Source organism: Salvelinus alpinus, chromosome 17 (genome assembly GCF_045679555.1).
Source record: "Salvelinus alpinus chromosome 17, SLU_Salpinus.1, whole genome shotgun sequence".
NCBI lineage: Eukaryota > Metazoa > Chordata > Actinopteri > Salmoniformes > Salmonidae > Salvelinus > Salvelinus alpinus.
This window is the reverse complement of record NC_092102.1, coordinates 23,467,044-23,481,202: the sequence shown is the minus strand read 5'-3', so window position 1 is coordinate 23,481,202 and position 14,159 is coordinate 23,467,044. Positions and strand designations below refer to the sequence as shown.

The 14,159-nt window shown below is 40.8% G+C and overlaps 1 protein-coding gene across 1 annotated transcript; it reads left to right on the top strand.

The window, feature by feature from the left end:
• The first annotated feature begins 1,498 nt into the window (after window positions 1-1,498).
• Window positions 1,499-13,625, top strand: LOC139542548 (SAM pointed domain-containing Ets transcription factor-like). Its single transcript, XM_071348118.1, has 5 exons — window positions 1,499-2,009; window positions 9,026-9,489; window positions 11,398-11,595; window positions 12,376-12,558; window positions 13,106-13,625. The coding sequence occupies exons 2-5, from the start codon at window positions 9,039-9,041 to the stop codon at window positions 13,282-13,284; spliced, it is 1,011 nt and encodes a 336-aa protein (XP_071204219.1). The 5' UTR covers window positions 1,499-2,009; window positions 9,026-9,038; the 3' UTR covers window positions 13,285-13,625.
• The last annotated feature ends 534 nt before the right edge of the window (window positions 13,626-14,159 follow it).

The window sequence follows — 14,159 nt, the reverse complement described above, 5'->3', positions numbered from 1 at the left end:
CAAAAAAAAAAGTAACAACTTAACTTCTCCCCTGTTTTGGTCCTGTACCAGTCTGCATGCGCAGATACTGTGTGTGACTGTGTGAGAGCAAAGTCTTGCATCTGCTCATCTCAATATCTGCGGTGCTGCTCGTTGCAACGTGATTTAGCTGAGTCTACTTCTAAAACAGCAACATTTTGTCTCAGCCTCATTGCAAAATGTGTAGAAGAGCATGAGATTAGCTATAAAACTGCAAATTGTTCTCTTTGACCCATGGCAAAATTTGTAGAATTTAGTGTCATTTGACCAAAGCACCGGTTCCAATCAAAGTACATTTGTTTGATGACATGAAAATAGAGCCCTTTGGCAATGCACACCAGTGGTCGGTTTGTAGTCAAAATGCATGAGCAGAAAAGAACCCCATACCTACTGTAAAATATGGTGGTGGATATTTAATGTTATGGGGCTGTTATGCTTCCACTGGGGCTGGGGCCCTTAGTCAACGGCATCATGAACCCAGTACCAGGATATTTTAGCCAAAAATCTGGTTGCCTATGCCAGAAGGCTAAAATTTTGCCCCTAGTGGATCTTCCAGCAAGACAATAAACCCAAGCACACAACAAAATCCACAAAGAAATTGTTAATTGGCCACAAAATCAAAATGTTTGAGTCTACGGACTTCAAAACCATGGAAAATATGTGGTTTGAACTGAAGAGGGCAGTCCACTAGCATAGAGGAAGGATATCAAGGATCTTGAAGGGTTCTGTATGGAGGAATGGTCTAAGATCCCTCCCAATGTGTTCTTCAACTCATTCAACATTTCAGAAAAAGGCTCAGTGCCGTTATCCTTCCAAGGTGAGGTATTGAAAACATGGGTGTCAATAATTTTGACCCCTACCTTTTTGAGATTTTTTAAATTACTTTCTCTGAGCAATTGCATTAGTATAAAATAATATAATTTCCCTTGGTTTTTAGCAGATGATATAGCTCAGTATTTGAATAATGTATTTTATACAGTCATTTTTGCTCATCTTTATCAAGGGTAATAATTTCGGACCCGACTGTATATAGAGAGTGTGCGACTCTCTCCCTTTAAAAAAAATCAACTTCACTTAAAATCACAAAAAGTAGAAAGCTTGGAATTTCTCATTTGGTAGGCAAATGTGGTGTTACCTGGCTTACACAATGCAGCCTGGTTCATTATGTAAATCTTTGGGTGATAAGAAATCTTTGAAAATTCTCTCACGCCAATGGGATGTTGTTTTATTCACAAATCACAAACATTGTATAGATTACATGAAAATACTGAAGGGAACACATTTAGGAAACTCATCCTTTTTACAATGAGAAGCCATTGCTGACAGCAAAGAGTTAACTGCCACACTTCTTAAGAGGGGCGGGAAGTTACAGATGTAGTCACGGAGTTGCTCATACACCTGTAGCTAGGTAGAACCACATTCATCATACTGTTTACCTAGGTGAAAATAGCTCCTTATAAATATGACCTGAAGTCACATTGAAGCAAGCATTCCTACGCGCACACCCTCTGGCATGAATTTGTCAGTATAGTGAGAACTTTATCACAGATAAGGCTGACTGGCCATGATGACCAACAACCTCGCCTCACACCCCACCAAGCAAGCCAGCTGAGGATTCTCTCTCAACTGTCAGAGCAGAAGAAAGCACTCCGACCACCTGATAGTGTTTGAGACACGGCTCCAGGTATCCTGCCTAATCACCCTCTCTCTCTCTGACACATCACTGCCTCATGACCTGAGGGCCACAATCATCTGTTACAACCTGACGACTGAAACAGCCAACCAGAGAAGACCACTAGAAGAGAGCCTACATATTAAACTCATCCACCACCAGAGGAGCTTGGGACTTGAGCTTCTGCCCATCTGCATTGTGACTCACTGTGGAACTCTTCAGCACCTGTACAAGAAGTCCATTGACAGACGTGAAGACAGATATCCAGAGTGACAGTCTACCAGCTCAAACACCATCAGCAGCCTGCTCCTCTGACAAGGTATGTCTACGGACACGCCTGGGTTTGGGACAGATATTGAGGTGGATTTTTTTTAGAATGAAGTGGTAGACTGTCTTGAACTATGCAAGGTGGGGATGGTGGAGATGATGATCAGTATGATTACTATGAGTTATATTTTTGAGGATAACATACTATGGAATCAGTTTGATAGGAAGACTTTCAGACAGGGATTTACACTGTAGCAGTGGACTGTTGGAGTGTTGTATCTACCGTGCCACTCTTTACAGAAGGGGTCACAGTTGTACTGGACAAAGTGTCATCAAGACACTGATGAAGTATGTTTGAAGGAAACAGTGTATTCACTTTTTCACTCTGTTACTGTTTTTTGCAATTACAAATTCACTCAGATTTTTTTGCAATATCAGAGGTGATTCTCTTTCTTGTGGAATTTTCATGCACCTCGGATATAAAGTTCATGTGATCTGTTTCCTTTTGATACATTGACATTTCTTTGTTTTTCCTTGCATCCATGGAAAGTGCACCAAACTGCTTTTTAGTACGCACAGGTTAATCACACACCTGCAATGTTTTTCAGTTTTATTAAGCAGGCCCCAAGGGACACCAAACCAGTTCAACAGGTGTAATGAGAGTTTAACCACCCTCTTCTAATGAATGTGTGCCTGAATTCTGTTTGGAGGTTTAGACGACACACACACATATGCACGCACACACACACACTGAGAAATTATTTTTTAATGCTAGTAAAGTATCTAGATAAAGAAATAGGTGTGAATTTAAAGTAGCCCTCCCTTTGTTTAATGTGTAGGGGAATGCAATGAGTAATACATGACCAAATATCTTTCATATCGACTGAATGCCTCTGATATCACGTTAGCCATTGTTATCTATCAAGGTGTATTTTTGAACCCAGTGCTTTGTTCTAACGAAGTATTTATTTCACGTGTATACTATAGTCACACACACGCACACATACCCACCAGGAAAACATAGAAATGGAGCGTGATTGTAAGACACTACCTTCTTCATTAGAATTAATATATCTCAATTCTCAAACTATTAAAATATTCATGATTTGTACATGGTGTTATACTCAAACAATACTTTCCCTTTATTGAACTATTTCATTTTCCATAGAAGGCCCCCATTTTACAGTTTTTGGTCCTCCGGCTATTTTAACTTCCCTGTAATAACTCACCAATTATGTTACACTTAGTATTGGAAATGATAAGCAATCAGCCAAAACCCCTCAAGCACTAAATAGTAATATAAACCTAAACGCATTTCCCACTTTATCACACAAATGCACTATACTGTCATTTATACACCTTAGTGTCAATAGCAAGAGACAGCACAAGTCATACATAGGTTGGTATATTCTGGTTCTAGTGCACAGAGACACAGCACTTCTCAACAGTCTCAATATTGAATGTATGTCCAGTTTTTCATCTGAGCCCTCCTATTTGCTGGATCATTCTATACTATGTGAATACGGCCAGGGCAGTATTATGAGCTGTTGCGGTTAAACCAGCACGTCAGAGGATACAATGCCACCTCCACCTCAGCTGTTACTCACACCATTGATATGGGCTGGGTTATTTATTGTCCACCTTTTGTCTAATATGCTGTGAGGGCAGATACTTTCATTTTGCAATTAACCTCAAATACGTTTTGGTGACCTAAAAAACTTAACCCTGTCAGTGTCCACCAGTACCTGAGCAACCAGCCAAACACCCCAGGGCCTCAGTCTATAAGTGCTGATTCAGCTATCATGGATACAGTATTGCATGACATTGTGGACATTTATATAAATGAACTTACTGTATATTAATGACAGTTTTTTTCAATGATTTTGGTTCAAGTACTGTATGTGGTAAATTTTCACAAATCTAAGTAAAAAAATCTAAACAGGTCATCAAAATGGCTCATGTTTCAAAACTCTAAGCACATTTTCAATTGACTGAGTACGACAAACAAATCTTCAAAGTCACTTGCTCCGTGCACCAAATCATTCTTTCAATTTGGATACCTGTTCATATCTGCTTTCAAAATACAATATTAAAATGTTTATATGATTTTCTTTTCATTTGTTGACAATACATTTAACTATCACTTTATCAATCTGCTCAAAACTGCTAACTGCTGAATCAAAATCGCATATCAATTTCCTCCCGAGTGGAGCAGCGGTCTAAGGAACTACATAGCAGTGCTTGAGACGTCACTACATCCTGGGTTCGATCCCAGGCTGTGGTACAGCCGGTAGTGACCGGGATACCCATGAAGCAGCGTACAATTGGCCCAGCATCGTCCTGGTTAGAGAAGGGTTTGGCCGGCCGGGATTTCCTTGTCCCATCTCGCTCTAGCGACTCCTTGTGGTGGGCCGGGTGCCTGCAAGCTAACTTCGGTCGCCAGTTGGATGGTGTTTCCTCCAACACATTGGTGCGGCTGGCTTCTGAGTTAACCGAGCAGTGTGTCAAGAAGCAGTGCGGCTTGGCAGGGTTGCGTTTCAGAGGACGAATGGGACAAGACTGTAATTGGATATCACGAAATTGGGGGAAAAAGGGGTTAAAGTACCAACAAAAAAAATAAGTGCTGAACACTGTACAATTCAATATTTTTACATGATAAATGTATCAATTGAAATCCATTTATGTTGGAAAGTAAAACCAAATCATATATGGATGTGGCTGTAAATACTACATCATCGTCCTCCATCAGCCAGTGTGCTTCAATATTTCAAAGTGAAAAGAGGCACTATGTGCTACCATTTGGAATTATATATTCCACTCATCATCTGAATTTTTAGAAATGTGTATCTTGTATTTTTTGCTATTGGATTAAAAGGTAGTTAAAATTAGTAAATGGTGAGGCTATCATTATTTTGTCCTGTGTGGCTCAGTTGGTAGAGCACAGCGCTTGCTACACCAGTGTTGTGGGTTTGATTCCCACAGGCGACCAGTTAAAAAAAAGTATGAAAAATGCATGCACTCACTACTGTAAATCACACTGGATAAGAGTGTCTGCTAAATGATGTAAATGTACATTTTATGTATTGATGGCTAAACAAAATGTGCTCATGGTATTTAAACGAAAATCAAATCATCATATTTATTGGTTGCATACACATATTTAGCAGATGTTATTGTGAGTGTAGAGAAATGCTTGTGAATATAGTGTGAGAAATAACACACACACACAAAAAAGAATACTGCAAAGTTGCTTAGAAGCCAGGAACCAGGCGACCATGTCTATCAATGCCATTTGATTTTTATGAACTCTAATCAAGAGTTCTGAACATAAGAATGGGGACATTACAAGTGAATTAGTTTAGAGTTTTGTAGTTTTGAAAATACACCACTTACATCTGAAAAATGTGCCAAAGTGATTGAAAAGAACTGATATACAGTGCCTTCAGAAAGTATTCAGACCCCTTGACTTTTTTCACATTTGTTACGTTACAGCTTTATTCTAAAATGGATTAAATAGTTTTTCCCCCTCATCAATCTACACACAATACTCCATAATGACAAAACAAAAACTGTTTTTTAGAAAGTTTTGCAAATGTATAAAAAAAAAACAACTGAAATATCACATTTACATAAGTATTCAGACCATTTACTCAGTACTTTGTTGAAGCACCATTGGCAGCAATTACAGCCTTGAGTCTTTGGTATGACGCTACGAGCTTGGCACACCTGTATTTGGGGAGTTTCTCTCATTCATCTCTGCAGATCCTCTCTAGCTCTATCAGGTTGGATGGGGAGCGCCGATGCAACGCTATTTTCAGGTCTCTCCAGAGATGTCCAATCGGGTCGTTGTCCTGTTGGAAGGTGAACCTTCCAGGTTTTCTCCAGATGTGACACTTAATCTTGGTTTCATCAGACCAGAGAATCTTGTTTCTCATGGTTTGAGAGTCTTAAGGTGCCTTTTGGCAAACTCCAAGTGGGCTGTCATGTGCCTTTTACTGAGGAGTGGCTTCCATCTGGCCAATCTACCATAAAGGCCTGATTGGTGGAGTACTGCAGAGATGGTTGTCCTTCTGGAAGGTTTTGGTACCCTTCCCCAGATCTGTGCCTTGACACAATCCTGTCTCGGAGCTCTAAGGACAATTCCTTTGACCTCATGGCTTGGTTTTTGCTCTGACATGCACTGTCAACTGTGGGACCTTATATAGACAGGTGTGTGACTTTACAAATCATGTCCAATCAATTGAATTTACCACAGATGGACTCCAGTCAAGTTGTAGAAACATCTCAAGGATGATCAATGGAAACAGGATGCGCCTGAGCTGAATTTCAAGTCTCATAGCAAAGGGTTTGAATACTTATGTAAATAGGGTATTTCTGTTTTAAATTCTTTATAAATTTGTAAACATTTCTAAAAATCTGTTTTCACTTTGTCATTATGGGGTATTGTGTGTAGACTAATGAGGACAAAAATGTATTTCATCCATTTTAGAATAAGGCTGTAACAACAAAATGTGGAAAAAGTCAAGGGGTCTAAATACTTTCCGAATGCACTGTATTCCCATTGATTCTTGAAGAATATAACTTAGAAATGTCTCATGAGTTTACCCCATCAGAACCCAAAATATCAGCTTGTTTTAATCAAATGTTTGTAAACAATCTAAAGGTAAACAAGTGCTGTATAGCCTCAAAACATGGTTAAAATTGTTATTTTGATATCATGGATGGTCAGTCCTTGCATCCATAGCTCTGTCTATGAATTTGAAAGTGGTTACATTCCTCCAGGCCCATCCCTCAGTTTCTTTTTTAACCAAAACAGAGGGCAGGTGACACTTTGTTATTGTTTCAACTAAGGATTCTAGCTTTTAATGGGACAATGCTACTTACTTCACCCTAGATTATCACCAGTGATTATAATGGATAGACTGGATGTCAGTATACTCACATGTAGTTTAATTTAATGCATTAGCACACAGTCTTGACATTACACGATGTCTGTTACCTTATGTTTAAGTGATAATGTCTGAGAAGCCGGTGTTTGGAGGATATATTGGCACGGGTGTTGTTAGGCCCGAGACGAGGCATTATCACTATTGTATAACGGTAGCCTATCGGTAAAGGGCGCTGGGTCAGTGTCCGAAAGGTTGCTGGTTCAATTTCCAGAGCTGACTAGGTGAAAAATCTGTTGATGTGTCCTTGAACAACGCACTTAACCCTAATTCCCCTGGATAAGAGTGTCTGCTAAAATGTAAATAACAATTTACATATTTTAATTAAAAACATTATTTTTATGAATTTATTCATACTATTTCATCCTTCCACGATATATAGATATATAGTACCGACACAAATCTAAGGTTGCTAGCCAAGGCGGCTGGTCGTTTGTTCTATCGGTTCGGTTGCCAGAGACGCGACAAGGTCTTAAATCTTTTTGTTCTGTATCTATGGACGTGACCCAGTCCTTCGTTCTATTGTCAATGTTCTTATTGCTAGCTGGGCAACTACGGCTAATTTACAGTCACGTCAAACGGTGCAGCCAGAATAACAGCAAAGTAGCTGCATTTGCGTTTGTTTAAGCTGTTTTCGAGTGACATTTATTTGGATACATCCATAACAATGAGGTAATGATGCGCGATTTCGTCTGGCATAGAAAATGTGCTCTCTCCTCAGGACACTGTTGTTCAGAGGACCTAGCCAACAACACAGCTAACACAATCACTTCAAACTAAAGCTGGAAAGACTGCAAACTGGCCTCATTTCGTTTAGTTTGACCTGTGTTCTATTGACATTTGCATACATCCATAAAGATTATGCCAGCAGATTCATGATTTTGACTGTCTGAGAAAAGCTGTCTGCCTGTCTGTCTGGTCCAGACACTTTCATTACTATGGGACAGCTGGAGATCGAAGTTGAATATTGCAACAATGTTGCAAATGTCGGAGAGACAGACAGTAAGGTTTATACAAATATCCGCTGTTGTTAACTAAATGTTAGTCTAAAAGAAATGTGAGATAATGTCTAGATGCTTTTTATAGTGGAGATCAAGTTTATAAATTGCCTGCCTGGGCTGATGAGACAGTGGATTGCGCAGTCAGATGGAACAGAGTAAATAGGCATTTTAACATCATAGATTTAGCCAGTGGTAATTTGTGGAATAGACACCATCTGGAATGCATTTTTAACCAATCAGCATTCAGGAATCGACGCACCCGTTGTATAATCTCACAGAACCAACTATCAAACTAACTGTCATTTGTCACTTGTAGCGTTAGGGTAAAGCCCATTTATGCTTGATCTGTAAGTGTGGTCTCAGGCTCCATGTGGAGGATGTGACGTAATCGGAGCCTCTGGAGGCACGAAGAGGCCAAATTGAGCCCCTTACTGCATCGCTGTGCGCCTCCCACATCTTGTAACAATGCAGAGAGCTCCTTATAGCTCCGCACTGACATGATTAGTTGACAGTAGAACACAAACTCACTTCCTTGACAACGTCCCTCACTTCTGCTCCGCGAAGCGCTTGAAGTATGAATGCCTTGACTTCTGCAAAGGCCATATCCCCGTAAAATCTGCATGGCCAGTACACACCATACTCAAACGTGCTACTCTACATAATGAAGTGTTGTTTTTATGAAAATAGATTGGTTAATTCAAATTTTCAATGAAAGTACCAACAGAACAAACAACATTAATGAAATGTCATGTTTGCTTTAGGATTACTACTGTTTAATATTTTGACATTTGGATATGGTTTCAATTAAGCATGAAGACAGCACTGTCTGAGGGAAAAGCTTGCCATGTGAATTGAAAAGGAAAATAAGCCAGTCAAACAAAGTGACTAGAAAATTGTAATTAGAAAGTGTCACTCATGGATGACAGTTGATTTTTTTCACCTGACATGATAAAAAAACAAACATTTTCTTACACCTGACATTTGCTGTGTCGATATGTGAACAGTTTGCCATCAAGTTCGCTATTGTTTTGAGACCTTTCGGAAAGGATCTTTTTTTTTGTATCCAGTATAAATCCCTTTATATAACATGCCTGATGAAAGTCTTCCTTTCTGATCTCCAGCACTGTTGAAGCTATGGGGAGTCCAGGCTGTGACCGTGTGGGGAGCACAGTGCCCCTTCCCCTGATGAGTTTCAATGACTACCCCTACAGTGTGTCTGCCCTGAGGGCCTGGGAGGAGGAGGACACCAAGCCGCCCCGTGGACTGATAAGTGTGCCTAAACACACCGCTTCTGAACGCAGCCTGCAAGGGGTGTTCCTGCCCTGCTCTGACATGCTCCTCACTGAAGACAGCTTGTGGCTGTTGAAGAAGAAAGAGGCAGCACCCCCTGAGCCCCCCTGTAAGCACCTGGAGCAGTGCCCTGTCATCGACAGCCAGGGCATGGGGGTGGGCCTGGGATTGGAGGTCCCCTCTGGGCTAGAGGGACAGGTGGAAGAACGCTGTCTAGAGCAGGTCCAGAGCATTGTCTTGGGAGAGGTAATGAAGGACATAGAGACCGCCTGCAAGCTGCTCAACATTACCCCAGGTAGGAAAACTGTTTAACTACGAAGTTATTGTGTGCCTGTAATTTGTTAACATATTGTTACCATGGTATTACGGTTATTATTACTGTTATTACTGTGCAGTAAACTATGCTACTGTTTCATACAGTGCCTTCGGAAAGTATTCAGACCTCTTGACTTTTTACACATTTTGTTATGTTACAGCCTTATTCTAAAATGGATTTTAAAAAATGTAATCCTCAGAAATCTACACACAATACCACCATAATGACAAAGTGAAAACAGTTTTTTGCAAATGTATTAAAAATAAAAAACAGAAATACCTTCTTTACATGAGTATTCAGACCCTTCGCTATGAGATCAATTGATTGGACATGATTTGGAAAGGCACACACCTGTCTATATAAGGTCCCACAGTTGACAGTGCATGTCAGAGCAAAAACCATGACGTCAAAGGAATTGTTTGTAGAGCTCTGAGACAGGATTGTATCGAGGCACATATCTGGGGAAGTGTACCAATTAAATGATGCTGCATTGAAGGTCCCCAAGAACACAGTGGCCTCCATCATTCTAAAATGGAAGAAGTTTGGAACCACCAAGACTCTTCCCAGAGCTGGCCGCCAAACTGAGCAATCGGGGGAGATGGGCCTTGGTCAGAGAAGTGACCAAGAACCCGATTGCTTCAGTGAAGCATGGTGGTGGCAGCATCATGCTGTGGGGATGTTTTACAGTGGCAGGGACTGGGAGAGTAGTCAGGATCGAGGCAAAGATGAACGGAGAGAGATCCTTGATAAAACCCACTCCAGAGCACTCAGGACCTCAGACTGGTGTGAAGGTTCACCTTCCAACAGGACAACAACCCTAAGCACACAGCCAAGACAACGCAGTAGTGGCTTTGTGACAAGTCTCTGAATGTCCTCGAGTGGCCCAGCCAGAGCCCGGACTTGAACCTGATCGAACATCTCTGGAGAAACCTGAAAATAGCTGTGCAGCAACGCTCCCCATCCAACCTGACATAGATTGAGAGGATCTGCAGAGAAGAATGGGAGAAACTCCCCAAATACAGGTGTGCCAAGCTTGTAGCGTCATACCCATGAAGACTTGAGGCTGTAATCGCTGCCAAAGGTGCTTCAACAAAGTATTGAGTAAAGGGTCTGAATACTTATGTAAATGTGATATTTCCGTGTTTTTTTTAAACTGTTTTTGCATTGTCATTATTGAGTATTGTGGGTAGATTAATAAAGATCAAAAAAACGATTGAATCAATTTTAGAATAAGGCTGTAACTTACCAAAATGTTATAAAAGTCAAGGGGTCTGAATAGTCTCCAAAAGGGATAGACCTCATGTCTCTATCAGTCTCAGGGTCTGTCATGTTCACCACAGTTAAACATGTGACCTGTCACTGTCTGTAGAATGACAGAGAATAAGGATGAAAGAGCACTGAGAAAAGTCTCGCAGTTGAAATACCCCATTATCCACTGTCAGATCTTACTTATAGGAAAGCAAACAAAACAGTAAAGGTCACCATTTACTGTAGGGTGCCCTTTTTTTATGCGACATTGCGACTTCTATGCTAATAAATAAGACTTCTATGCTAATAATATATTATTATTATCACTGCATTGTTGGGAAAGAGCTCTCAAGGTAAGGATTTTACTGTACTGTTTTACACCTATTGTATTCTGTGCACGTGGCGAATAAACTTCAAAACTTGAATAAACTCTGAAACTTGAAACTTGAATACCACTGACGCTGGGCTAAGCCCAATGACAGAAGTGTCTGGGGCCTCTCCGCCCTGTGCAAATGCCACTGTTGACAATTCATAATTTCACATGCCTCATTTCACATGCTCACTCACTACCTGTCATAGGGAAGACAAATATCAGTTCAGAAATTGCATACAGTACAATGTACCTCATCGCCTCTGCAGAACCCATGGAGTGGAACTGTGGGAACGTCCAGAAGTGGCTGCTGTGGACAGAGCACCTGTACAGACTACCCCAGGTGGGAAAGGTGTTCCAGGAGCTCAGTGGGAAGGACCTGTGCTCCATGACAGAGGAGGACTTCAGGCAGCGCTCAATGCAATGTGGAGACCTGCTGTTTGCTCACCTGGACATCTGGAGATCAGGTAGGGCAACTGACAACCTTGAACGGATCTGTTATTCAGACTGTGGTATATATACACTGAGCGTACACAACATTAGGAACACCTTCCTAATATTGAGTTGCACCCCCTTTTGCCCTCAGAACAGGCTCAATTCACTGGGGCATTGACTCTACAAGGTGTCGAAAACATTCCACAGGGATGCTGGCCCATGTTGACTCCAATGCTTCCCACACTTGTGTCAAGTTGGCTGGATGTCCTTTGGGTGGTGGGCCATTCCTGATACACATGGGAAACTGTTGAGTGTGAAAAACTCAGCAGCATTGCAGTTCTTGACACACTCAAACTGGTGCACCTGGCACCTACTACCATACCCCATTCAAAGACACTTAAATCTTTTGTCTTGCCCATTCACCCTCTGAGTTGCACACATACACAATCCATGTCTCAATTGTATCAAGGCTTAAAAATACTTATTTAACCTGTCTCCTCCCCTTTATCTACACTGATTGAAGTGGACTTAACAAGTGACATAGCTTTCACCTGGATTCAACTGGTCAGTCTATGACATGGAAAGAGCAGGTGTTCTTAATGTACACTTATACACTTATATTATAATATGGCATATATTTTATTTATGGTGTGCGTAATTCCATAGAAAATAATTTAATGTTTTATAGCCACAAGCCAAAGGAGTACTTGGCTCATTCACTAAATAGATTGTACTGTAGTTTTCAGATATTTTCTTAGTCTTATGTTGAGATAACAAATGCGTAATCCTGTTCAATGTTGTTTTTGTCACAGCTGCGTGCATGAAGGAGTGTTGCACACCAGGAGATACCAAGTTACATGGTGCTGAGGAGACGTGTCCAGAGGCTGACTCATCCTGCTCAAGCCAGCCCATCCACCTGTGGCAGTTCCTTAGACAGCTGCTCCTCAAGCCACACAACTATGGACGCTGCATCCGCTGGCTCAACAAGGAGAAAGGTTAGTGGGCAGGGAAAAAGGGGGGAGTCCAGACAGGTGTATGGTGTACATTTTAGCCTGGAATTTCAGCCTGTTCAGGTGGGATAGAGTTTTTGGCCCAGATCATGACATCACAATCTGATCTGATTATTCTGACCAATGACCAGTCATCTTTTATTTTGCATATGATTCCTCCTACTTTGAAAGGGTACGCGGGGTAGGCTCTAGATTCAAGACGGTCCGATGCGCCAATCAGGGCGGTGTATGCAAATATATTTAAATTCCTATAAACACGCCCACGGGATCAGACTGAGCATTTCAATGGCAAAAGGTTATTTTTATGAAATAGACACACACAGTAATTTATTAGAAATATAGTGATGATTTAAAAGCTCAAATAAAAAGACTGGATGGGGGCTTTAAAGCTCAAATGTACACTGTAAGGGTGAGAACATTTGGCCATGTGAACTGACTTGGGTTATTCAACATTTGGGGCTTACTGTCCATTGGTTGCTGAAAAAAGTGAAATGTTCCATCTCTTGCATTTTATTTTTCCTTTAATCATCAGGTATCTTCAAAATCGAAAACTCGGCTCATGTAGCCAGGTTATGGGGCCTCAGAAAGAACCGTCCAGCTATGAACTACGACAAGCTGAGTCGCTCTATCCGACAGTACTACAAGAAGGGCATCATCCGCAAGCCTGATGTGTCCCAGAGACTGGTCTATCAGTTTGTCCACCCTGTATGAAGCTGTTGAGCAGCCAGCCAGAAGAGGAGAACACAAGTGGTGATGACTGGTGACAACTAACTGAAAAGAAGCCTCTAACTGCTGTTTTAGCTCCAGCATTAACAATGCACTGTATAGACTGCCTCCTGCATTGTGCACTCCTGCCTAATTTCAATATTCTTATGTGTAACCTGATTGCATATGGGAATTTATTGTCACATTGCATTAGATATGTAATGTTTTACATTTCCAATATTGTTGAAACAATTTTAATATTAATTGTCTAATATTTCATTTTCACAAATGTCAATTCCATATGTTTGTATACTTTTTCTCTGATTATGAACTCACATTAATCACCAGTGCATCAGCTACTATTTATTTCTTCATTTGTAATGGTTGCTCTTTTTAGTGCCATTTACATTTCAACATGTCCCTCCTTACAACCCATAGCACTTACAAATGTTACATTTGACATAATTAGTTCTCTGAAGCTTGCTTTGGAAACTACAGTGGACTAAGCTATGGTGAATATATAATGTACTATAGAATGGATTGAATATGTTCACTGCTGATCTCTAGTAGCAGTCCAATGTTAAGGCCACTTCATAGGTCACAGTCACAGCTGTTTACCCCATACAGTAGGGCCAATTATGATCCTGATGTAGATTTGTAATATCACAGATCTCATTGAATTGAAATTATTTGACTCCGGTGCCCATTCCCTGGCGGAAGAATACAGTCTAATAGGAATTAGTGAATACAGTGAACTACTGTAATATAAGCACTTCAATACCACTGCCACATTTCAAGTGCTAGGAACTGTATGTAGAGTAGAACACCTGTGTCAGAGATCTAGTGACTGGATACATACAAATGTTGGAATATAATATTGA

Excerpts from the sequence above, each read along its gene's own strand:
- LOC139542548 (XM_071348118.1), top strand. The coding sequence starts at position 9,039 with ATGGGGAGTCCAGGCTGTGACCGTGTGGGGAGCACAGTGCCCCTTCCC. Across the intron at positions 11,596-12,375 it reads CCTGGACATCTGGAGATCAG|CTGCGTGCATGAAGGAGTGT; the intron begins GTAGGGCAACTG and ends TTTTTGTCACAG. Across the intron at positions 12,559-13,105 it reads CTGGCTCAACAAGGAGAAAG|GTATCTTCAAAATCGAAAAC; the intron begins GTTAGTGGGCAG and ends TTTAATCATCAG.